This window comes from Lotus japonicus, chromosome 4, assembly GCF_012489685.1.
Source record: "Lotus japonicus ecotype B-129 chromosome 4, LjGifu_v1.2".
NCBI classification, from domain to species: domain Eukaryota; kingdom Viridiplantae; phylum Streptophyta; class Magnoliopsida; order Fabales; family Fabaceae; genus Lotus; species Lotus japonicus.
In genome coordinates, this window is record NC_080044.1 from 1,311,527 (window position 1) to 1,338,015 (window position 26,489).

The 26,489-nt window shown below is 37.5% G+C and overlaps 4 protein-coding genes across 4 annotated transcripts; 2 read left to right on the forward strand and 2 right to left on the reverse strand.

Annotated features, from left to right (window-relative positions):
- Positions 1–3,348: 3,348 nt before the first annotated feature.
- Positions 3,349–5,052, forward strand: LOC130710642 (protein FAR1-RELATED SEQUENCE 5-like). Its single transcript, XM_057559969.1, has one exon. It carries the CDS (start codon positions 3,349–3,351, stop codon positions 5,050–5,052), a length of 1,704 nt encoding a protein of 567 aa, XP_057415952.1.
- A 7,446-nt stretch (positions 5,053–12,498) lies between these two features.
- On the reverse strand, positions 12,499–14,701 carry LOC130713662 (uncharacterized). The gene is made up of 4 exons (XM_057563446.1): positions 14,362–14,701; positions 14,092–14,189; positions 13,048–13,583; positions 12,499–12,944 (listed from the first exon to the last, which is right to left on the reverse strand). The coding sequence occupies exons 3-4, from the start codon at positions 13,579–13,581 to the stop codon at positions 12,654–12,656; spliced, it is 825 nt and encodes a 274-aa protein (XP_057419429.1). The 5' UTR covers positions 13,582–13,583; positions 14,092–14,189; positions 14,362–14,701; the 3' UTR covers positions 12,499–12,653.
- Positions 14,702–17,208: 2,507 nt separating this feature from the next.
- On the reverse strand, positions 17,209–18,434 carry LOC130715196 (uncharacterized). The gene has a single exon (XM_057565269.1). It carries the CDS (start codon positions 18,051–18,053, stop codon positions 17,412–17,414), a length of 642 nt encoding a protein of 213 aa, XP_057421252.1. The 5' UTR covers positions 18,054–18,434; the 3' UTR covers positions 17,209–17,411.
- Positions 18,435–22,994: 4,560 nt separating this feature from the next.
- Positions 22,995–26,250, forward strand: LOC130710646 (uncharacterized). The gene is made up of 2 exons (XM_057559975.1): positions 22,995–24,637; positions 24,756–26,250. The coding sequence occupies exons 1-2, from the start codon at positions 22,995–22,997 to the stop codon at positions 26,248–26,250; spliced, it is 3,138 nt and encodes a 1,045-aa protein (XP_057415958.1).
- Positions 26,251–26,489: the final 239 nt, after the last annotated feature.

Sequence of the window (26,489 nt, forward strand, 5' to 3'; positions counted from 1 at the left end):
TTGACTTTCTTTTGTTCTTTTCTTTTTTTTTATATCTAAAAAAGAAAAATACATAAATGATAATTAAAATTGTCAGGTTGGGTTAAGTTAACCTAGTGTGGTTAACATTTATGATGATTTTGAATATCAACATTGCTATGGAAAATTGAGTTTTTTGTATTTTTCAGAAGAGGGTTATTAGAAGGAGAGTTGGGTTCATCTTCTGGGGTCATCTTGACGGCGGCGGCGGTCGTTATTTGCACGGCGGTGACGAACGGTTCATGTGGACCAAGGGTTCATCGCGACCAAGGGTTCTTTGATAGTCGCGACCAAGGGTTCATCGTCGGCGACCAAGGGTTCATCGGCGGCGACCAAGGGTTCATCGGCGGTGACTTTGTCTTCTACCATTTTCAGCGTGAGCGTCGTAGGTCCCAAAACCATATTTAGTCTATCAGAAATTTGTTTCCATTTTCTTGCATCTTGTAGTTCTATCTGTTCCATCGTTGAACACAGTTTAGGGTTCGATATTTTTGCCCCTTGCATATGCTATAAGTTGATTGTGTTATTAGTTTGTTGAAATTTTGTTTCTTTGTGGTTTTCACTGATTTAGGGGTTCTGATTAGTGCGGTATTATCCTTTCAATTGAATGAATTATGGTTTTGGGGGATGTTTTAATTTGGGTGAAATGAATTTTCCATTATTGTAAAAAACGAAGTGTTCCTCAATTTGATAGGGTTTAGGGAAAGTAAGAGGCATGAGGAAGAAGACCAGATGCATATAGGTCATCTGCTATTTACAAATTTTAATTCTTAATTGCAAAGTTGTTTGTTTGTGATCAAAATTTCTTTGTTTGTTGAGTTCATTGATTTAGAGTTTTTGATTAGTTTGGGATTTTATTTCCACATGAATGAATTCTGGTTTTGAGGTGTCCATTCCTTTCCATTGTTGATATAACTTATTATGGCTCAATCTCATAGGTAATGGAATGTAAATCGCAAAAGCAAGAAGAACAGGTCCATATAGCTGATGAGATGGTTGTTGGTAATGGAAGTAACGAAGAATCTGGTCCAATGAAATTTAATGGGGAGGAAGATGGTTATGAGTTGAAAGAGGATGAATTGCCACCTGTGGATGAAGTTCGTATGAAATCTTCATATCGGCAATCAAGCGAGGTTGAGAAAGCACAGGTTAATAGCCTTAAGGAACATGGGGTTTGTACTTGCAATATATTGGGGTTGATGCTAAGGCAGGAAGGTTGTCAAGAAGGTTTTGGTTTTTTTAAGAAGGATATGTACAATCATATTAACAAGAATAATTTGGTAAGGGTCGGTAACGGCGAAGCAGTTGCTGCTTCATCATATGTAGATGAAGATGAAGATGAAGATGTAGATGAAGATGTAGATGTAGATGAAGGTGAAGACGGTGGACAATGAAGGGATGCTGGACTAAAAGCTGAATAAGATGCTGATTTAATGAAGTCCCTTTTTTTTTTCATATTAAGTTTTTGAATTCATTTTCTTTTGTACGCTGATATTAGGATTTAATTTTAGTAATGTACTTTTGGTCCGTCTAAGGCATGTTGCTGCCAATTTTGGATGATTTGGGTTGTTAAGTTTTGATAGAAATTTGTGTTGATAAATGGCCTTTGCTTGGTTATTTTGATTTATCTAATGTCTATGGTTGTCCATATTTTTTTGGTTAAAAAAAAGATGGAATTTCCATTTTTTCTTTGTTGAACCCAATTGGTGTACGTGAATGAATTTGGACAAGATCAAAGTCAGTCAAATCCTGAACACAAAAAATGTAGTTGGGTGTTGAACACAAAACCACATTCAGTGCATTTAATAGCAATAAAAGATGCCTAAAAAAATGTAGTTGGGTGTTGAATACAAGACCCGTGAGAATTTAAACAAAGCACAAACCGCTGAAGTATGATGACAATTTTGTACTTAATACTATAACATTTGTATTAGTAATGCCCTAAGTCGTATTTAAGATCAAAAAATGAAAGGAAAATGCACGGATCCAGATTCGAACCATGGCCAATTGATTAATCTGCAGCCACAAATACCATTAGGATATAGGTAAAGACAATTAAAATTTTGCAAATCAATATATAATATCTTTTAAACCTTGCGTTAAAACATTTAAGTTTAAGGCATTAGATTAAGGGCATCAACCATAACTTCTTACCGTTCCATTCCCTTATTGCTTATTGGATCTAAGTTTAAGGGATGAACCTTTCCCTCACATCTTAAAAGGGCTTAGTTTGAGGCATGAACCCCAACTTCCTATGATCCCCCTCGATGAGTGCTTAGTAATGGTTAGCTTAAGACATCAACCCTAACTTGTTATGATACCCTAAATACCCCTTCGTCCCTTATAGTCGTAATCAACCCTAAACTACCTTGACTACATTTGCCGTAGTGGTTATTCATGGTTAGTTTAGGGCACCAACCCTAACTTCCTTGAGTGGTCTGTTAATGGATAACTTAAGGTATCAACCCTAACTTCTAATGATACCCTAACTAACTCTTCGTCCCTTTATGTTTAACTGATTAGTCGCCATTAGTTTTGGGTATCAACCCTAACTTCCTTTTTATTTTTTTGTAGTGCTTAGTCGGTGTTAGTTTTAGCCATTAACAGTAGTTATAATTAACTTTTTTTTTTGAAGTGAATTATTATCAACTTAAAATGTATAAAGAATTATTTAATTTAAGAATATTTAATATTTTAGATTTTTATCACAGTTATAATATTTGGTTATTTTTTTATGTGTAACAAGTATATTTCAAAAGTATATTTGTTTATTTTCAAATTATTATATTGATTTGATGCTAAATTAGTGGACACTTTCAGAATTAACATTAATGAGGAGAGGGAAAGTATCACGTTTGTATTCTGTGAAGAAGGAAAGGCACCATAGGGAATTAGAGAGACACAATTCAAGGCAAAAAATTTTAGTGGATTTAGGGTTAACCTCTTGTCACAAGCGGCGGCCGGCGTATTTGATAATCAGAAGCGGCGGCGGCGGCATTTGTTTGGTTCTTTAAGGGCTGAGTTTTGGCTATCTAATTGGTAAGTTCAAAACTAGTTTTCCCTTTTGCGTTTCAGTTCATGTTAATCTTCTTTCCATCCTTTTACTCATGGTATTGGATTATTTGAGTTTCTCTGTGTTTCCCCGTTTTCATTTCATTGATTGTATCGTGAGTTAGGGTTTTTGATTGTGATGGTTTTCCTTTATTGTTTTTTGGGTTGATGGTTTCTTCCTGTGGCAATTAAATTTGAAACTATGAAAATAATTCACCAGTTTAAGGACTATGAAGTTGTTAAGCTAAATACTCTTGTGGTTTGTGAATCTTATAGGTAATGGAAACTATATTTGAGGAAGAAGACCAGGTCCAGAAATCTGATGATATGGTTGATGATGATGGAAGTAATCAAGTATCTGGCGGACCTGAAACTGATGGGGAGGATGATGATGCTGAGTATGTGAAGAATATTTTAGAGTTGACAGATGATGACGTAATGGGTCTTGAATTTGATTCGGAGGAAGAAGCAGTAAAGTTTTATGAACGATACGGGCAATGTTTTAGTTTTGGGGTAAGGAAGGATAATGTGTATCGTGGACCCAAGGGTTGTGTTGTTACACGTCAATTAGTTTGCAGTAAAGAGGGGGCAAGGCACAAGAAATACATGGAACGTGGTGATCGGGTTAGAGCTCCAAAGCCAATTACAAGAGTCTCATGTCCGGCCAGATTTCGCGTTCGTTATGAAAGAAACTCAGGTAAGTGGAAAGTAACTCTTTTTGAGAAGTCTCACAATCATGAATTGACTCCGGTTGACAAAGTACATCTGATTTCTTCATTTCGCCAAATAAGTGAGTCTGACAAGGCCCAGATTAATAGCCTTAAGATCCACGGTGTTCGGACATGTAATATAATGGGGTTGATGTTAGGGCAGAAAGGTGGTCATGAATCTTTGGGCTTTACTAAGAAGGATCTGTACAATCATATTGACAAGGAGAAGCGGATAAGAGTTGGGAACGGTGATGCAGTTGCTGCTTTATCCTATTTTGAGGCAAAGTCTGAGAGTGATCCTATGTTTTTTTCTAAGTATACTAAAACTGTTGATGAAAATTTGAAAGACCTGTTTTGGAGTGATGGAGTAAGCAGATTAGATTATCATGCATTTGGTGATGTTGTTGCTTTTGACAGTACATATAAAAGGAACAAGTACAACAAGCCTCTTGTTATTTTCTGTGGCTATAATCATCATGGGCAAACAACAATTTTTGCATGCGCTTTGCTAACAGATGAGTCGGCTAATACATATAAGTGGGTTTTGGAAACTTTTGCTGAATGTATGTTTCAGAAGCATCCGAAAGCAGTTGTTACTGATGGTTGTTTGGCTATGAAAGAAGCCATTCGGTGTATCTTTCCTAATGCCCGTCATAGGTTGTGTTCATGGCACATTCAACAAACTGCAATTGAAAAGTTAAAGCATTCAGAGTTTCTGGATGAATTTTCAGGGCTGATTTATGCTAAAATGAATGCAGAAAAATTTGAGAGATTGTGGGCTGAAGCTGTTGAAAAGTATGATCTTGCTAATAATGAGTGGGTGAGATATATGTATGGGTTGAAGACAATGTGGGCGGCGGCTTATATGAAGGATCTATTCTTCGCAGACATAAGAACCACTTCAATGTGCGAAGGGATTAACTCATTTATCAAGAGTTATGTGCAGTGTAAAAACAGTTTGATTGATTTTATCCACAATTTTGAAAGGGCTGTCAAGGAGTACCGACACAATGAGTTGGTAGCAGATTTTACAACTATGTACACGGAGCCTGTGCTAACAACTCCACTCCGTGAAATTGAAATTGGCTTTTCCAAGCTTTTGACAAGGAAGATGTTTGAAGAAGTGAAATCTCAGATTCAACGTGTGGGTGGCTTAGAAATTACTCAAAGGGCAGAGGTAAATGGTGTGGTCATGTTGAGGATGCATAAGTTTTTGTATGAGCGGCGTGAATACGTTGTTTTATATGAAGCATTCTGTGAAATTTGTATGTGATTGTGAAAACTTTGAGTATTGTGGTATTCCTTGCTCCCACATCATATGTGCGATGAGAAAAGAAAGGGTTGATGAAATTCCTCCTAGTCTTATATGTAAACGCTGGTCAAGGAATGCTAAAGTTGAAATCATGCATCATATTAATAATTCTGTTGCTGAAAATGATGCCAAGAAATTAGCTATGCTGCGCAGGGGTGTGTTGTCAGCTGCTTGCAACATACTGAACGCAGTAGCTTGTGAAAATGTTAATGACTTTTCTGAGGTTATTGTGGATATTTACAAGCTGGCTGAAAAGGTCCAAAGGCGCCGGGCAGGAAACTCTCGACTACGCATTGGTCCATTTTTGATTGGTGATCCCGCTGTGGTTACTACAAGGGGCCGCAAGAAGAATGTTGGGAAGAAAAAAAGGCTATGTGGTAGATGCAGGATGAGTGGGCATACAATCCGCAAGTGCACACAATTGCCTCACCCAGATGGTTCTCTTGATGTTGATACGGGTGATTCCTCTGTTGAGTTTGGCGAGGACGATAGTGTGCAGGATCAGGTAGCTGTCTTGATGTCATTATGTTGTATTTTAATATTTGTTTCAGTGCTTTAAACATATTTTTTTTTATTAACTCTGCAGGTTGATGGTCTTATGCTGGATAATGGAAGGAAGCGGAAAGTACGATCAACAAAAAACACGCCAAATGCAAAAGGGAAAACAACAACGCCAAACAGGAGAACTGGAACACCGAGAGGGAAAAATGCCACACCAAACAAAATATCTTCAACAGCAAATGGGAAAGCCAAGGTAGTTATTCATTTTGTACATATAGATGTGTTGTTGTGAATGATAATGTAAATGATAATGTAAGAAGAATATTTGTACTTGCTGTTTTTTTTTATTCAGATTACATTGATTTTACTTAACTCTTAATTTGGATGTTAATGTAATAGCATTTGAGGGATGATCATGCTACAGAAGCTGGTGGAGTTCAGCATTATTCGCATTATCCAATGAATATGGCAAATGAATTTGCAATGTTCCCTCAATTTCCTGAAAACGGAAATTACCAATCATACCCTGGTATACGTATTTCAGAACCAGGTTCTTCTTCCACAATTCCTAAGGTAAGCGAGCATGCATTTCTATTAATTTTTTTAAAGTAATTCCCGTTTTCAACTCATGTAATATGGCTGTTTGTGTGTCATAGTTTATGAGTTATTTGAATGAAGTTGAACGGAATGCGATGGTTGCACGGGTTGAAGTTGGTAGAGGCGAAGATGAAGAAGAAGATGAAAGTGAAGATGAAGATGGAGATGAAGATGAAGGCGAGGAGTAGAATTTAAATGAACAAGAAATCATTGTCCAAGAAGTCAATTTGTCTCGGTTTTTTGTTTTTTTTATGACATGTTTATGTTAATTTTGTTAGAAATGCACTTGGTGTGCTAAGGCATGTATGCCAGATTTTGTTGATTCCAGACATGGTTAAATGGAGTTGAGAGATTTATAAAATTAATTTATGAAATTTATGTCAGGTCTTGTCTTTTTATAATTTAAGAAAAATTTGCAAAAATTAAGTCCTTCACCCAAGCTGTACGAATTAAACGTCTATGGTGATAAATGTCCAAAAAAAATTATGGTATTGGGTGTTGAACACGAGACCTGACTGTACTAGAACCAAGAAGTTTCCACTGAACTAAATTGCTTAACTGTGATGTATAGTTCCAACAATTGTATTAGTAATGAACTGTCTTCGAAATAGAAAAACTAAAACAAATACATGAAAAAATGCGCTCAGCAGGATTTGAACCTTGGACATGAGGCACATTGGGGGAGATATAACAACCATTAAGATACAGGTCAAGTTTTGACAAAAGTGTGCAAATTAATAATTAATAGCTTAAGTTAAAGCAATTTAGCCTTAGCTTAGAGACGAGTGGTGGATGAACCCTAACTTTTCATTCCGATCCTTAGCCTTAGCGATGAATCATGGATGAACCTTTCCCTTAGCGACGAGTCGAGTGGTGGATGAACCCTAACTTTTCCCCTTCCGATCCTTTCCCTTAGAGACGAGTGGTGGATGAACCCTAACTTTTCCCATTCCGATCCTTAGCCTTAGAGATGAATCATGGATAAACCCTAACTTTTCCCTATCCGAACCTTTCCCTTAGCGTCGAGTGGTGGATGAACCCAAAGTTTTCCAATTCCGATCCTTTCCCTTAGAGACGAGTGGTGGATGAACCCTAACTTTTCCCTATCCGAACCTTTCCCTTAGCCACGAGTCGAGTGGTGGATGAACCTTTCCCTTAGCGACGTGTCGAGTGGTGGATGAACCCTAACTTTTCCCCTTCCGATCCTTTCCCTTAGAGACGAGTGGTGGATGAACCCTAACTTTTCCCCTTCCGATCCTTTCCCTTAGAGACGAGTGGTGGATGAACCATAACTTTTCCCATTCCGATCCTTAGCCTTAGAGACGAATCATGGATGAACCCTAACTTTTCCCTATCCGAACCTTTCCCTTAGCGTCGAGTGGTGGATGAACCCAAAGTTTTCCAATTCCGATCCTTTCCCTTAGAGACGAGTGGTGGATGAACCCTAACTTTTCCCTATCCGAACCTTTCCCTTAGCGACGAGTCGAGTGGTGGATGAACCTTTCCCTTAGCGACGTGTCGAGTGGTGGATGAACCCAAACTTTTCCCCTTCCGATCCTTTCCCTTAGAGACGAGTGGTGGATGAACCCTAACTTTTCCCTATCCGAACCTTTCCCTTAGCGACGAATCATATTTATCACTTACATCATATTTATCACTTACATGAAATCTTTATTATTTTTTTTGAAAACTACATGAAATCATAATTTTGAAACTAATTATTAAAAAAAAAAAGTTAATTTCAAAATAATCTACCAATCAAAAGTTCCGTGTTTAACCTTGAATAGTAGTTTTTCTAAAAAAAAAAAGGAAACTTTGAATAGCAATAGTCAATCTTCGTTTTAATTACCCAATATCAATCCCAATGGTGTTTTCTTATCAAATTTTAGAATATTAATAGCCACTATTCATTATAAAAAAGAAAGTAATAGCAACTAATCTGACGAATGTCTATTATATCCTTAACCAGATTGACTTAGGGGAAGTAAAGGATATAGTGCATAGCAGTGAAGGCACATACGGCTGCCTCTTCTCCTTCCTCTCCTTGGCACCGTTTTCTTGTGGATATTGAATTGGGTGTGCCTTTTGACGTTTGAGGTATCCAACACACATTATATGCACAATCAATTCAATACTGGGTGTTATCAATCATATATAATGAGTAGATCAGAGGTTTCTAGCCTAAACCTTTCTCTTCAACTTCTTCTCACAAATTTCATGGCTGGAAGAGGAAGGACCCCACGACGAGGAACCACAAGGAAGCGTCGGTTCAAAGATTTGGAATCAATCACCTCTCCATCTCCAGAGAATCCAGTCGCTGATGAGGGACCTTCTGTGCGGCGGGCTCGAGTGTCACAGAAGGTGCATTCAATCATCAACATATCTTCAAGGTGGGTATTTGTTTTCTGGTTATAATTTACTTGTTAGGTTAACAAAATCCCTAATCTATTCTAATTTTCACACTTGAACTTTTGGGTACAATCTTGAAGCATTCATGACAGCAAGCAAAGAAAGGATGTTCAATTTGATCAAGAGCCACAAATCAATGCTGGAGAAGAAACCCCAAATGGGAAAGGAACTCCAAATGATAAGGTATGATTTAACTCACATATTATACTATTTGAAAAGCAAATAATTTCTGATATGCAAGAAAACCCCATTCCTACAGTCATTTTGTTTTATAATTTAAGTGTTGAAATATAAGGGTTCCAGCTACTGAGTATGTGTTGTTTCATGATATTTGAAGTTAATGAATTTTGCATAACAATAAATGAATGTCACTGATTTGGGTCATACCTTAGGTGTTGAAATATAAGGGTTTGTGCTACTGTGTATGTGTTGCCTCATTAATGAAATTTCCATTTTGTTTAGGGTTTAGGGATTTGGTTCATATATGTGAAATTAGCAGTAGCTGGTTCATTATTGTAAGTCACAGAATTTTGATTGCTTATGGGTTCCTTGAATCATATATTTTATGCACAGGATGTGCTGAACACAGTCACAGAATTACAAAAAGATGTTCGATCATTAATGCAAGCAGTGGGATTTTTAGCTCAAACTTGGTACACCAGCACATCGAAAGATCCTGAACTATCTGATGAGGAGTTGTTTACGAACAAATCAAAGTACTCTTTAAGAGCTACTGCAACTGAAGAAATAATGCTGAAATTTGTGCAATCTACGCCCAATGACAAAGGAAAACAGAAATGTGTAGGTGGCTTGGTAAAGAAATTGTTTTCTCCATCTGAGTTTCAGACTCTAGGCAGTGGATTCAAATCTGCAACTCCTCCATCAAATCAAAATGATAAGACATCTTTATCTGGTCCAGCTGCTACAATAGATCCCATTTACATTCCCGTTGTAAGTATTTTTTTTTAAATAAGTATGAACACATTGCTTCAAGTTCCTGATTCATTGTTTATTGTTATAATAGTGGTTGAAAAGCATATTTGGACCAGCTGTCTTTGAAAACCTTGACTACACTGATATTGTAGTGGCTTCTTACATATTTAAGAGGTGCAATGATGGAAGTGTAGATAGGTAAAAAGTAGCAATTTTAATTACAATCTTCTTATGTATGTAATATAGTTTATTTGTGTTAATCACTTTGTACCATATGTTTATTGTTTCTTCATTGTTTATGACAACAAGGAATCACTTATAATTCCTGTAATCAACCATGTTAATGGAACCCGTGGGGTATTGCAAACTCTGATGCCAAAGTGCAAAGTTGATCAAGAGGTGAGAGTGAACACGACATCTTCAACAAATTCTTATCATTAAATATTTTTTGTCCTAATTTCTCACCAAAAATTTTAATATTTTTTAATGTAGGTTATCAACTTGTTTGCCATAATGTTGACTCACTCTGAAAGGGATATGAACAGAATTCCTAAGTTTTGGTTCTTACCAACCTACTTTTCCGTGAGTCTAATATTTATGGAATGTATGTTATCATCTTGCATGACATGTTTATGACATAATTTTAAATTATTTTACAGCAATTCATTATGGGCTGGACCACCCACCCTCAAAGCATGATCACCAATCAACAGAGGACCTACATGGGGAAGATTGAGATGTTGTCAAAGGTATAATCATTACAATAATTTCTACCTTAGACTGATTAATTCTCAAATTGTTTAACTGATTTTAATGTTATTCCTTAGGTGTTTGTGCCCGTGAATGACAACGGTAAGCATTGGTACCTACTTGTGTTTGACTTTGAAAATGAAGAAATTGTATACTTGGACTCCTTCCCAGAAGAAGATAGGTTGGAATATAGGATCTTCAACGCCAAGCTGGTGGTAAGGCACAAGTAACTTTCAATTCATTATTCTTTTTAATTACTTGTTCATTATGCTCCTAATCAATTTAAAATTATATTGCTTAGGCATTATACATGGAGAAAATGTTCAGAGATCCATCATTCTATGACATGGATGAAACAGTGAGGCCTCGTGTTTCTCAGTTTAAGGTTGTCGTGCCCCAAGGATTGCCAGTGCAGAAATCTGACTCGTGAGTATATGTTATATTTGTTTTTTGACTGGAATTACATTATAGGGTTCCTACATCATATAAAATGTGGTTGGTTTTTTTGTGTAGAAATGATTGCGGGGTGTGGGTAGCATGCTGGATGAACGAATTGGGAAAAGATGGATACAATATTAAGGTAACCTAAGTTATAAATTCAGGTGCACGATTTGTATATTTTTTTACAAATGATAGTAATTGTAAAAGTTTCTCTTATGTTTTGCAGATTGACAATAGCACACGCTTGAAGTTTGCATTGAAGTTGGCTTTACACAAGTACAACGAAAATCAGGAAATTCTCATGCAAAAGGCTTATGAGTTCTATGGAAATATGGTGAAGGCTACACTGGTCAGGAACAAGTGTCTTCCTTGAGTGAAGGAATGCTTATATGGAACTATCCATATTATTTACCTTCTTATTATTCTGTTTGTAATAAACATGGACCAATTGTTTGGCCTGTTTGGAGAATTGTTTTGATTGGATGTGTTTTGCATTTTGGACTGGTGTGTTTTGGCCTGTTTGTGCCCACCTTTTGACCTGTTTTCAGTTTTGTTGTTTTACTCAGTTGTGGACAAGTTATTTTGGCATGTTGTGCCCTATTAAGACTGCTTGCGTTTTTTAATATTTCAGTAATGGTGTTTGACTTTCATATCATTCAAGTTATTTTTGCATATGCTTCCATGGCTTTGTTTAAGTCTTTAAATTTTTGATACCCCTTTGTTTAAGTATTTACATTTTTTATCCCAAGTTAGTCAAGCTTTCTACTACACATGATTTTTTTTATAAGGTTAAATAAGGTACTCTCCCACCTTGAGTAAAACGGTTTTTAAATCATGTAATTAACTCATTTCTACTATTTCTACTAACTTTAACAAAATTGGAAACAAAGATTCAAAGCCTTCCTAAAATATGAAGTTTTTATTAATCACTGCCAAATTATGGTAGTTGAAAATGGAAGTTTTTTTTCACATCACTGCCAAATTATGGTAGTTGAAATAGGAAGTATTTATTCAAATCAATGCCAAATTATGGAACTTTTTTTGAAACTAATTTGAAAATGCCAAATCAATTCAAAGACAATGATAAAACCAATTGCTACAAAACCAAGTACTTAATAACAGAACTTAATTTGAAACAATGCCAAATCAATTCAAAGACAATGACAAAACCAATTGCTACAAAACCAAGTACTTAATAACGGAAGTACAAACATCCTTCAATTGACCAACATCCTTTATAACAAAAGTACCATATAGCCAAAAAAAAAAAAATTAACCCATCTTAATTGCAACCAGGACAACGAGTACAAACACCCAAGTACCCACAATGATTTTGATGTAAGCTTGTTCCCTCCTCCTACCCTCCGCAAGCAAAACTTCAACCGCACTCGCATCAATCGTGTTTCTGTTAACTTGTGGTTGTGGATTAGAACTGTTAACAGGTTGATTGTTCACCCCTTCAATAGGACCTTCTGCCCAATCAAAGTAATCACAACCCTACAATTTTATATCATTAGATTAGCACAGATAATTATATAAGTTTACATGCATCCATGTATGATTGATAAAAATGAATTTTTTTACCCCATAAGAACATTGGTAAAATGTTCTCCCATAATTAACCCTAGTCCATGCTGTCCTAATTGAGGGATAAAGACTGCACTTGCAACGTCTCGCATCATTAGCAACGCTTGCAGATCTTGGGGATGAATAAGATTGGGATGCCATTTAAAAACTACACAATAGACAAACATTTTAAAAATCAGAACATGATAATGATCAAAATAAAACACAGTATCAAACAAAACACATGTAGCAACCAGTAGGTAGCAAACAAAACAAGTTCAAAGTTAAAAAACACAAAGATCTGAATCCAGTATCAAACAAAACACATATGTAGCAACCAATAGCTACCAAACCAAATTCATTTTCTAATTCCCATTCTCATTCCCATTCCCATTCCCATTACGGCGCTGAATCCTGACATGAAGAAAGTTGTTCATTTCATTAGCCTTGAAGTTGAGCTTGTCGCCTTTAACTAGGTGGTAGTCACTGACAAACTGATAAAAGTCTTCTCCTAGATGACAATCTGTCAATTGACCGTCTCTCTTCCTCCACAACAGCGAGCATAAATACCTTTTGCCATCACCTTCCTTCATGAGAACAAAACGTCCCCAGTTGTGCTCACTAAGGTACTCACGAACAACTGACCTCGGCAAGGGCTGATTAAACAAAATAAGAAAAATTACCAAATTAAATTAAATATATAAACAAATTTAAGTAATATAAATTGAAAGTGAAAGAGAATGATGACTGATTGCTTACCAAGGTTTGATTCTTTTTTGCAACAGAGCCACTGATAACCTTAACAAATTTATAATATTGTCGTCCATTAACCTGGACATACCCAGCCTCTGCCTCTGCCTCTGCCTCTGCCCGAGCAACATCATCTTCATCATCCTCAGAGTCAGAACTCAATTCAACAATTTCTGGACCCGGTTCTTCATATTCCTCCTTAACAGGAAGTGGATATGGAAACTCATTCTTATTTTCATCAAAAATACCAATTTTAAATCTATTCTCCCCTTCATAATCAAATACCAAGTCATGGTTCTTTTTCAGACCATAGAACCTGACAAGGGTAGGCACAACATCCCAGAGAACCCCTCCTAAACATCCAACCACAACACAAATTTTCACACAGTTCCCACATGGATCAATAAGCTGAACTTCATTCTTAAGAGAGGACTTCTTACTTTCATAAAAATATCTAGGGATATCCATGTGTTCCTCACTCAGATTAATAGGAATTGTAAAAGTTTTCCGGAATGTGCCACGCGAACTACCACCATGTTCCATTTCTACTAAGAAAATACAGTTTAAATGTAAGCAATGGAAGTCATTTTCATATCTACAAACAGGGTACAACTCCAACACAAACTCAAGCCCAAAAAACAGAGCATGAAAAGTTACATATAAACATACAATAACAAAAACTATTATTGACTTGCAATAAACATATAATCACAAGAACTATTATTTGTCAATTTATAAAAGTTACATTTAATCACAAAGGGAGAGATCAGAGGTATTCTTAGCCCAAATATGAAGAAAAAAAACTTCTTTTCATGAGCACTTTTTCAGGGGCACTTTTGCAACCACAATTTTCAGTACATGCAACTAACAAAACAAGAACAACCACATGCCCACATACCCAGGTTTCACGTTCTAATTAAAATGATATCAACAACAAAATTAACAATGTCAGGACATGCAACCAAAATTAGCCCCAATTTCAAAAGGTTGACCACGATTACAGAACAAATCATTACATGCAACCAACAAGTACTCAGGTATAAACCCACTAACCTTAAACCGTGAAAAGTATGACCACGAACGGCGACGGTGACGGCGACAACGAACCCCGACGGCGTCAACGAAGAACAACCCTGTTCTTGTTTCTGAACCTGCAAAATACAATGCTTCATGATCAATACAAAGTCCAAACAAAGCCGTTCAATCACTCACGGAAGAAGAAACATCAAAATAGCAGTAGAATGTTGGTGGAAGAGAACGAACGGAGGAAGAGAACGGAGAAGGAGGAAGAGATTGAAAGGGTTTGAAAGGAAAACCACTTACAGTGTTGCAAACGCGCCACCGGAAGAAGGAATTGACGGAAGACGAAACGGAAGAGGAGCCCGAAATGCAGAAGTGAGTAGAAGAACAATGAAACGGCAGTTTTGGAAGAGTGTAGAAGAAGAATGGAAAAGATTGATTTTCAAATTCTTGGGAATTAAAACTCTATTAATGAAATCTGACTAGGGTTGGTTAACCCATGGTTAACTCAATAAAAAATTATTACTTTTACATTAAAAATCAATAAACCTAAAAATCAAATAATAAACTACACCACTTATATCCTATTGGTCCATGTCAGCTATTGTATCATACCCACAAAAATTCTTGTGGTATGGTAGCAAGCACCATTAAAATCATAGCACAAGACTATTTTAATGAGAGCCGACGAACTAACTTACACTGTTGATTTGCTGTCCTAGATTTCCGCTAAAAGCCCTGCGTACGTTACCATTTATCCAATTTGTCGTGACAATAGCAACTTTGAGTTGAAAATAACCCGACTTCTAATGCTTTTTTTAGTACAGAAATGGTATGGTACTATGGTATAATGAGATTTGAGTCTAGTAATTTATGCGACACTATCATTTATATTCCAATTCTACTGATTTATAGACACTATGCTACAATATTTAGAACAAATCTTGAAAGGAACCATATATAGATTTTTTTGGTTTAGAATCAATTGATTAAAGAGTGAAGAGGATGCTTTCACCACATATTGGTGCCACTAATCTTGAAAGAATTAAGGATATAGAAATATAAACTAAATTGGGTGGGAAACTTTAATCTCGGGGGAAATGAAAGAGGCAATATATAAGAAGCCAAATCTAATTTAAAAGACAGCAGCAGCAGCAATATATGTATGTGTGTTCACATCCTGATGGGCCACTACCATCCTTTGTCACAGAGAATGTGGCCATGATCTTCTCTAAAAGGGGCTGTCATCTTTGTTTTTGGTAGGAAACGGGACCCTACTTGGTTGACTATTCACCCTCACCCTTGGTTTCTTCTCAAACTGATCCAACCCTGCATCTACAGTTGGCTTGGCCGCTACCTTTCATAATCTGATACATGAAATAAGTTAGACAATCTCTATTTCCTATTCGAGTTTTATTTTTCCAAATAACTTTCATAATCTGATACATGAAATATGCACATGCCGCGGTGCTTTGATTCCATGGGTGTTTGTTAGCTTTTCGAGTTTTAGTGGAGCAAAGTGAAGATGATCGATGGCTGAGATTCGTTGTGACGTGATCAGAGACTCGAATGGAGGTGGTGGCAATGATTTCGTGTGAAACTACCCGCGGGTCTTTGAACATGGCGTTGGTCTTCGAGCACAATGATGTTGTAGCATGTGGCGGATGACTGTGCAATAGACGTTCATCTCTAAAGACATATATGAGACGAGAAGAAGACATCTTGGCGGGGGTTGTTCCTGCGAAGGCAATAAGAGAAGAGAAAGGTCTTGGCAAGGGCAACTGCTACGACGAAGGAGAGAATAAAAGAGAAGAGATGGCTAGGTCTTGGTAGGAGGGGTGTTGCTTGGAAGGGGAGAAGAAAAAGAGACATTAAGAGGCTAGGGTTTCTAATGTGAGGCATAGAGGAAGGAGGTATGGGGGCATCTTTTTTAAGAGGGTAGGGTTAGGTTGCCTCACTTTATTCACATATGGGTCGGCCTTCTACCCGCATGTTGTGTTGTAATGTGTCTCGGTAGGGACGAATTCGAATGGAATTTTTCCCCCCAATTTGAGCTCGATCGTGGAAGATCATCATTTAAAACCAATTTTAAACAATTCTCTACTCAAAAACAAAGCTGAACTAATCCAAAGAGACCAAATGGACTCGGATAGAGCAGGTATTGGGGCGGGCTCAACTTTTTGAACACCCCTACTTTGATTGTGTTTGTTTAATTGAAGTGAGTTAGCGCGCGTACTACCGCTTTAGACTATCTCTAATGAACATATAAAAAATGTTGAAATTAGAATCAAAGACAGAGTTTCAGAGACTTGGAGTAGCATTTTATTGATGAATTTCTTTTTATTGTTAAATATTGATGCTGATTAGAGTAAACGAACTTGTATTGTATTTAGAAGTTGTGGTGCTCAATTTTATTACTCGTAATTAGGATCTATTATACATTGATTTGTATGTGTTGATTTGTTTCACTTGATGCCTTGGTCTAATATGTCTTGAAAGAAAAATTTATTAATACTCTAACCTAATTCAACCTATACTAATAAATTGAATGATTTTGCAGAATAGTTTTTTCCTTTTCATTTATGAAAATCTCATAGCCATATCCAATCCTGTGTAGTGTGTACCAGTCATTCAGCCCATGACCACATCAAGGGAAATGTGTGCTCCTGTTGAATGTTGGCTGCCGCACTATTATTTATGTGAAAATGTCACTATTTCAAGCTTACAACGCCTCAATTATTTGAATATTTTATAGGCCAATTGTAACAAATTGAGTACAATGAAAAACATTTCCCCAAATTAAAATAATGAAAATGGTCCCCTACTTAAAAAATTGATTCCCCACATTTTTCCTCATAAATAAAAAGTTATGAAGACTTGGTTTTGCTTCTTTGTCACATTTGTTTATCAAGGGGAACTTTGTCCATTTTTTACCATTTACATACCCAAATTAGTAGCTAAACCCTAGATAAGGACCATATAACCACTTAGGGTAACTCAATTAACAACACAAATAGACCGAGTGACCAACTAGTAGCAGAGAAGAGCTATTAGGTTTGATTCTGCAATCCACATAATACACTCTTGATCAGGATGAGAGATGAAGAAAATTTTAACTGTAACTAAATTCTGAATATAAAAGAGTCGGCATCTCCAAATTTACGGGGAAAAGTGAATTAATAGTACTATTAATATACAAAGATAACATAGACTAATTAAATTTTCAATAGGTAGCAAATTCAACTACTATCATAGTATCATGTTACACCTGAAAAATCAACCCAAGTTTAATGGCAGAAAAAGAAAGAAAAATTGTGGGTTTAGGGTTGATGGATCCAAGATGAATTTGAGTTTCAGAAGATGTCGAGAATCTCGAGAATGGAACGATTGCAAAGGGGGCAATTCCCTCGGTTCAACCAGAGCTCCCTGGAACACACCCTGCAAAAAGTGTGACCACATGGTATGAACGCTGCACCTTTCTTCCTTCCCATACACACGCAGCACACCGAATCATTCCCCTCTCCTCCTTTCTCCGTTGCTGTTGTTTCCACCTCCGTTTCCTCCAACAGCCTCATCAACGACACTCTCAACGGCGTCTCCCCCTCCGATTCCCCTGATCCCCGAAATTGCCGCTCCGCCGCCAACGCCGCCGCGAGATTCATCCCCGTGCCCGATGGACCCGGACCCACGCATTCGGGTACCAACGGGTCCGGATCTTGACCCTGCTGGATCTCCTCTTGCTGTTGATGTTGCTGTACAGTTCTTGTTCCTTCTTCTCCTCTAGCTTCTTCGTGATGGTCCTGGCGGACGGGACGGAAGACCCAGGTGGCACCGCAGCAGCCCATTCCGGTGAATCTGAGGCGTTCTTTGAGGGTGCGCCTCCTCCGGTGAGCTGTATCGCCGGCGTCGATTTGTTCGGTTAGCAAACCGAAGATGGTTCTTGCTTCTCTTTCATTGCGGAGCGATTCCTGCAGGATGAGACCGAGTTGACTCATCTGGACAACTCGGAGCTAGAAGATGATGCAGTGAAGAAGAAGATTAAAAACGGATGAAAGAACAGCGAGATCCCGTGAAGGACATTTATAATCCCTCACCGCGTGGGGAACAGTAGAGAAGTTCAAAATCGAAGAAGAGTGTAAGAGAGAGAGGATGAAGAAATTGAAATGGAAGAAAGGACAAAATAGAAGGAAACAGAGAGAGAGAGATGAATCTGAAGAGAAGAAGAAGAAGAAGAAAACAAACGGATGAAGAAACGGGGTTCCCTTTCTTGTTTATAGTATACTCTCTTGGTCACCCCGCAGTTTTGAGTTATTGTTCGTCTCTCTTTAGGAACACAAACCCAAATGCGTTACACTAAATACTAGTAATCTTTCAAGACTTTAATTACTCTTGGGCCCATGTCTTACATATTTTTATTTATTTAAGCTCATCATTCATAAATAATGTGAGTCATGAATTTATTGAATATTCATTAGTGTTATTCTATTTCTTATAAATAATCTTAGCTTAAATCATTTAAGTCATAAGAGGGATAAATGATTTTTTTTATTACATGTAGGGCCTAAGCCCAACTACACTTTCAAATAGTATCACAAGCATCATGCATATAAGAACAATATAAAATGAAGGAAGAACACCATAAATCTTCATATTCATGTTTCCAATGTGAAAGAGAGCATTTACCAAGCAATTCTTTGATCTCTAACAAGAGGGGCGCAAGCTTTAGAGTCCAAACAACCTTTGTCAAGCATACTAATGACCAATTGGGAATATGACTCCACTATTATCCTAGTGAAACATCTAGCCAAAGCAATTTTAATGCCATGGTAGATACCCCACAACTCAGCATGAAGGATGGAATGAGAACCTAGCTTATCAGAATATCCAACTATGTACAAACTTTTCCTCAAGGTCTCTTAAAATACCACCACAAGCATTGATATGTGGGTTAGAAATTTCATATTTTATCGCTTATCTTATTGATCCATATAAAGTTAATTAAGATGATTTAATCCAAACATTACCTAAGGTATTTAGTCAACCCTAATAATTTTGATTTCTATATACCAAATAGTATGAACTTCTTGAATTTCAGTTTTCTTATCGTGAGAGCAATCATACATTCACGTAGTCAATGAATTTAAGTCGTTTGATCTAGATCGGTCGGCTCATCTTTCACAAGTTTGGACTGTAGGAATAAGTTTGAGTCATCTGATCTTAATCGAACGACTCAAATTCATTGACAACGTACATGAATTCATAAATTTCTCCACAGTAAGAAATCCAAATTTGAACATCTCACATATGTACGTAACAGATCCACCTTATAGGGTATGAGGGCAATTGCTCCCATAAACTTTTTGATGTTTTCTTAATACTATGTGTTGTTTGTATTGAAGGTATGAAAAACGATAGAAAGGGGGGTTTGAATAGCGTTATCAATCTAAAATCTTTCTCACTTGAGATTTTAAAAATCTCTTCAAACACCAAAGATAAAAGTGCTAAGATAAGAGTTAAGGAAAGCACACAATGATTTTATCATGGTTCACTTGATAAATCCCTCAAGCTAATCCAGTCCACCCGTTAAGGTGATTTCTTCCTTCTTAGAATGAAGGCAATCCACTAATCAGAGTTTGTTAAAACTGCACTTGCTACCTGCAAAGTGACTAACAATACACTGACTTAGCTATCACTAAGATTCACTCTCTTAGTCTTCTCAAGGATCCGACCAACCTTGGTTTCCTTAAGGAAAATCAAACAATTGTTTGAAAGTTTGGGTTTACAAAGAAATGCTTCTTAGAAAGCTAATAGTAAACACAATTAGTACAATGTGAAGAAAGATTGTTTGAGAGAATATTTGAATTTCGCGTAAGCTTCAACAAAGTTTCTTCTTCAGGCTACATCTTTCATCTTCAGCCTCTTTATATACTCCAAGGAATTAGGTTTGGAAGTTTGCATGGAATGCTACCGTTGGAGGGCAGATCTGGGTTTTACAGGTTCTGCTGTGGCTGAATAAGTTAGGTAAGGTCGTCAGGAATGGTACAATTGCTTTTGTACTTTGGATAGTGACATGACCTTTATCCTAGTTGACTTCTGATCAGAGTGATGCTTGATATTGGAACTTGTGAAGCTTGGTGATCAGAGTCAGAAGGAAGCTTGGATCCTCTGACCTTTGTACCTTCTGCTTCTGGACTCAGAGGAGAAGTACTTGGTCTTCAGAGCCAGCTTACTCTTGGACTTCAGAATCTTCACTACTCAGCTTCTGGACCTTCAGAGCTTCTGATCCTTCAGAGCTTCTGATCCTTCAGAGCTTCTAGTGAGCTGAATCCATATCAGAGCTTTATAATCTTTAGATCTTCTGAAGCTTAATCTACTGTTCAGATTGAACATAGTAAGTGCGAAAGCGTTGCGGAGGTTACTCTTTTAGCAAAGTGCTTCTGAATTATGTGAAATAAGACCAGAGTCATAGCCTGTCATTATAACACTCAGAAAACAACGTTAGAGTACCATAATTGTTCATACATAATAGTTAACATGTAATCATCAAAACATAGAGCTGTACTACTAGATCAAAACTTGATCTTACAAGTATAACTTGCGTTACAAATAATTTATTTTTTTACTACTGTATATATTATTTGCCTTCATTATTTATTTATATGTATGTATATGGCCCACACAACTAAAAATTTATGAATATGTGAAACCTAATTTTACTCCTATCTCTCTAGTCTCTGCTTCTAATATCTTTTTCCGAAAAAATCACCAGTATCACATTTTATATTATATATGTTAATTTGGTTTATAATTTTTCTTTCTCACTCGGGCTATTTTTTTGTGAAGATAATCAAATCAACATTTCCGATTTGTTAATTGTATTGCAAAATTGGGTTTTATATATTTATTTTAATGTTGGAGGTGGTTTGCACAACATTTGGTTGTTTTGCTAGCCGGCCTGAGAGAAGTCAAATGCCAATGGCCATTGAAGCAAATAGACTAAGGATGTGCCACGTCGATGATGTAAATAAGGTTGAATTAGAGCCTCTCCAACGGTGCGAACTTATTTTGGGACTTAACTCAGTTTTTGTGGACCCAAATTGCCACATATAATTTAAGATACTCATAAGGTCTTCATACACATTTCACTCTAGTGGTTGAGATCTTGTTTTACTTTTGACTGGACCCACGATACCCAATATATTTATATTATTTATTTCCCTTCCTAATTTTTTACTTTGGTTATGATATTAAAGGAGAGAGAAAAAAATATTATTTTATTTAAGATCCCACATTTGAGAGTACCTGAGCTAAGGCACGGATCTTAGCTTTTGCTAAGATCTCATGCCATGTAGGATAGCTCCAATGATGAGATCTAATAATATCCGGATTTTATTTTAAGGTCTCAAAATAAGGACTCCATTGGAGATGCTCTTATAAGCTTATGTCTAAGTGTCTAACCTATTGATACATGGAGATAAGGCTAAAATATAAAATATTACACTTTCGTTTTGGACTATATATAACCAATTATTTTTTTTTATAATTATTTTCGAGCAAATTGAGTCTTTTTACTTGCAAAATCAAGTAAATTTGGCCTCTCTCAATTTTTTAATTCCTAAATCTTCACCTTTCTATTCAAATATTTTTTGGGGTTTGTGATGAGTTTGAGATGTAAAATAATTTCAAAAGTTTAAAGCAAAATATTTGATTCAATTTTAAAGGAATTTATAGATGTGAGATTATGAGTTAAAGAAGAGACAAAAATTGGATTTTTTTAAATTTAAAGCGAAATAATGTCTAAAATTGTTTAAGCATTTTAATTTGTGAAAAAATGCTTAGAAAATGAGAATTTTATAAATTTCAATGGAATAAAACTATAAAAGTGATGGATGGACTAAATTGTAATCATCACAAAAGTTGACGAGAAAATCGGCTAAAAAATTATTGGTGTGTCAAGCTCATATATTACTTATAGTCGAGCAACTAAAAGTGCAATTAAGTCTACAAAAAAAATTAAGGTCCGGTGTGATTTTGTTTAAAATTTAATCTTGCATGAAAACTTACTTATTTTATGGAATTGCATAAAAATTATATTTAGAAAAAAATTAAGATAAAAAATTATCTTTAAATAAATTTATAGGTTCAATTTTTGTATAAAATATAATTTTAAATAAGTCAATTTTTAAGACATTGTGATGTAGTTAAATTTCAATTTAATAATATTCGTAACAATAAAAATACCACTATATTATATACCATGAATCAATAACTGTTTCAAGTTGTTTGTAGATAAAACAGCAATAGAAGTCTGAGTTCAAAGATTGCTATTTTCTATGAGGGGACTAATCATGGTGATTATAATAATAAGTATTATTGCCCGTGATAATCACGTCATCTTAATGGAAAACCTTTTTCTAAACATAATTATTTATAAAAAAATCTGAAATATTGTTCTCATTCAATACAAAATCTTCTGAGATGGCAAGCAAATAGACTTTTAAAAATAGAACTACAACACTTATTTCTGGTTTGGTGATTAGTGTGACTCTTAAATCCAAGTTAGCTTATTCATTCAATATATAATTCTTTTCTTCTTGACACTAGCGTAGGGATATCCGAAACCAATCAGTGGATCGCAATATTATCCAACATGAGTTCAGACTTCAGAGGCAAATAATTGGAACTCTTTGTTCATATCCAATCCTAGGTATAATAAAAGAGTGATAAACTCAATTGTTGATTGAATTAGACCAAACCCCGCACACGCGTCTTTATCGATTAGTTGTACCAATAATAACTTATATTATTCGGTGTTGTTTAATGTGAATCACGACAAGAAAATGTTGCCGCTCTTAGAGAGAGAATCTCTCCCTTCTCTCTAGAAACCTTTCTCCCCTCTGTACGCTGCCCTTTTCCCTAGCGCCGCTGAGGCTCTGATGACGACGACGCTCCACCCCGGCGGGGATCCCCGCAAAGCACCTTGTGAAGGAAACGACCAAGCAGACCGTAGCAACAAAAAGGTAAAAACGACGGATTGTGTAACTGTCTTTGATTCAGAAATGGATCTACTGGAGGAGAATAATCCCAGATTGGAAGGTCTGCAAAAGGAATCAAAGATGTCCTATAAGGATAAAGTGATTGCTGGGGAATCCTTCACCCCCTTTTCCCCCCAAGAAATTGTTGACCTAGTTAGGGAAGAACTCGCTGGAGATGATCTGGAATCTATGAAACTTGAGGATGAGAGGAAGCCTTTCAGCCTCAACCCCGTTGTTCCTGTCTCCTTAGAAGAATATGAAGAATGGTGTCGCCCATGGAAGTTTACCCTGGTAGTGAAGCTCCTGGGAAAGAAAATTGGGTTTAGGTGGATGGACCAGCGCCTCCACAGAATCTGGGCAAAGGAAGGGGACATTAAGGTGATTGACCTTGCTGAGGACTACTATCTGGTTCGCTTTGCTTCTGAAAATGATTACCGGGTTGCTCTCTTCGAGGGCCCGTGGATGATTGCAGACCACTACCTACTGGTGCAGAGATGGAGACCTAGATTCAAGGCAAATGATGAAGCTGCCAGGAAGATAGCGGTGTGGATCAGGTTGCCAGAACTTGATGTGGAGCTCTGTAATGAAAAATTCCTTTGGCGCCTTGGATCCCTACTAGGGACGATGCTCAAGATTGATACCCACACATCTGTTAACAACCGTGCTAAGTTTGCCCGAATCTGTGTTGAAATTGATCTGAATTGCAAGCTTTCTCCCACTTTCACTGCTCTAGGAGAGGTATACCGACTAGAATATGAAGGTCTCCATGCTATATGTTTCAGTTGTGGAAAATATGGCCACAAGAGTGATCGATGCCCAGAGAGGACTATTCCCACCCCTCTTCCCTCTTCCCCTAAGGGTAATGATCCAATGCTGCCAGCGTCTGAGGATCATCAACCAAAATCTAAGGTGATTCAGGAACAGACTGAAGTGGAAAATGACACTCCTAGTGGCTTTGGCCCATGGATGTTGGTTAAAAAACCACCCAAGAGGAAGCCTCTTAAACCCTTGAACCAAACCATTAACCAGCATGGTAACAAATCTCGTTTCTCAGCCCTCAACTCTAATGATGAGCCTAGGGAGCAGCCAGTCAACGTTAATCCCCATCCTGGTCAAGAAAACCATCAGCAACAAGATGCCCCCAAATCCAAAGGTGGGCTTGGGATAAAAGCTAATAAAGCTTCTGGTAGGATCGCAACCCAACAGAAGATAGTGAATCAGAACCAAGAGAGGGTCCAACCTCAGAAAGAAATGCAGCAAAACAAGGACATGCAGACTATCCATAAAGGTGAGGAGGTGACTCATTACCTCACCAGGGAAGAATCTGCAGCCCTGGCAGCGGTGAAACAATTTCAACAAAAGATGTGGGATGATTTTAAATCAGGGAAAATCCCAGAAGATGGTCTTCAAGGTGGTTCCTACGTTCCTTCCTATGAGGAGCTCAATTTCATCAAGTCCCTCATGAAGCAGAAAGGTCTAGATGCCTCAGTAGCAGACATGGAGTGCAGTGATAGATGCAAGCAAGATTCCTTGCAAGAAGCCCAGTCTGGGGATGCTCTAATGGGAGAGGGCAACCCAACTCCTTTCCCTTAGCCAGCGTTTTGGTACCTTCCCTGTCTTATCTCCAATTGTTTTAATGAATTGCTTATTTTGGAATTGCAGGGGGGCTGGGAAAAAGAATTTTACCAGCTTTATTAAGGATTGTTCAAGAATCTATCATTTGGGTTTTGTGGCCATTCTTGAGCCTCGTATAAGTGGTGAGAAAGCTGATAAAGTCCTCTCCAATATGGGCTTTGACAGTATAACAAAAACTGATGCAAACGGTTTCTCTGGAGGTATCTGGTGTTGTTGGAAGCAATCCATGTTCTCAATCAGAGTAGTGGCTTTAAACCAGCAATGCATTCACCTCCATGTTAATCCTAATGATCAGGGAGGGTGGTACCTTACTGTTGTTTATGCTCATCCCCAAGAAAGGATGAGGGTTTCCCTGTGGAATGACCTTGTGAACTTCAAGGACCAGACCTCTGGCCCCTGGTTCGTTGCTGGAGATTTCAACTCCGTTCTTTTTGAGGCAGAAAAAGTGGGTGGTGCCCCCTTCAACCGTCAGGCTGCTAACAAATTCCAGGAATGCTTGAACATCACCCACTTGGAGGATCTTGGCGCGAAAGGTGTCCATTTTACCTGGCAGAGGGGTGATCTTTTTGAGCGTCTTGATAGAGCAGTCTCCAATGCCCAATGGAGGACCAGATTTCCTGCAGCCTCTATAACAAATCTTCCTCTCCCTTTCTCAGACCATTGTGCCCTCTGGTTGAGACTCAATGTAGAAACTAGGAGCCCAAAACCTTTTAAGTTCTTGGCTGCCTGGTCGCAACATCCAGAATTCCAGGATCTGATTAAGAATAATTGGAGAGCTTCCAGTTCTTGGCAGGGAAACATCACAAACTGTACTGAAACGCTCATGGAATGGAATAAACTGGTTTTTGGAGACATATTCCGCACCAAAAAGAGGCTCCTGGCCAGAATGGAGGGCATCCAGAAGAAGATAGTTCAGAACCCAAATCCTTTTCTGATGAAGTTGAGAAAGAGACTATGGACTGATTATGAAACCATCCTGAGAAGTGAAGAGTTGTACTGGGCTCAGCAAGCCAAAATTAACTGGCTTAATTTGGGTGATAGGAACACTAAATTCTTTCACCAAAGCACTATAGCTAGACAACAACGAAACAAAGTGGAGGCCCTCCTCAATGAAGAGGGAGAATGGACTTATGACAGCTTGAACTTGAAAAGGTTGATTGTTAATTACTTCAAGTCCCTTTTCTCTACTGACCAGGGACTTCCCTATAGTCTGTGTAGTTCCTCCTCTTTTCCGAAGCTTAGCGGCCTTGAGAGCACTGAGATGATGAAGCTAGTGACCCATGGAGAAGTGAAAAAAGCGCTTTTCAGTATTGGAAATCTGAAATCCCCAGGCCCTGATGGATTTCATGCAGTCTTTTTCAAACAGAACTGGGATCTCATTGGGGATTCCCTAATCAGTCTTATCAGAAACATCTTCTCCAACCCTGCTCTGATCAAGAATGTGAACCAAACTGTTTTGGCTCTTATTCCCAAAGTCCAAATCCCTGAACGTGTCTCCCAATTCAGACCAATTGCCCTTTGAAACACTAGCTATAAGGTGGTGACAAAGATTCTGGCCAACCGAATCAGAGATGTCCTTCCCAATCTGATTTCTGTAAATCAATCCAGCTTTGTCCAAGGGCGCAGCACTATGGATAATATCCTGAGTTTCCAAGAGATGATTCACTCCTTGAGGTCATTAAAAGGGAAGAAGGGCTTCATGGCTATCAAATTAGACCTCGAAAAAGCATATGACAGACTCCTATGGCCTTTCATTGAAGA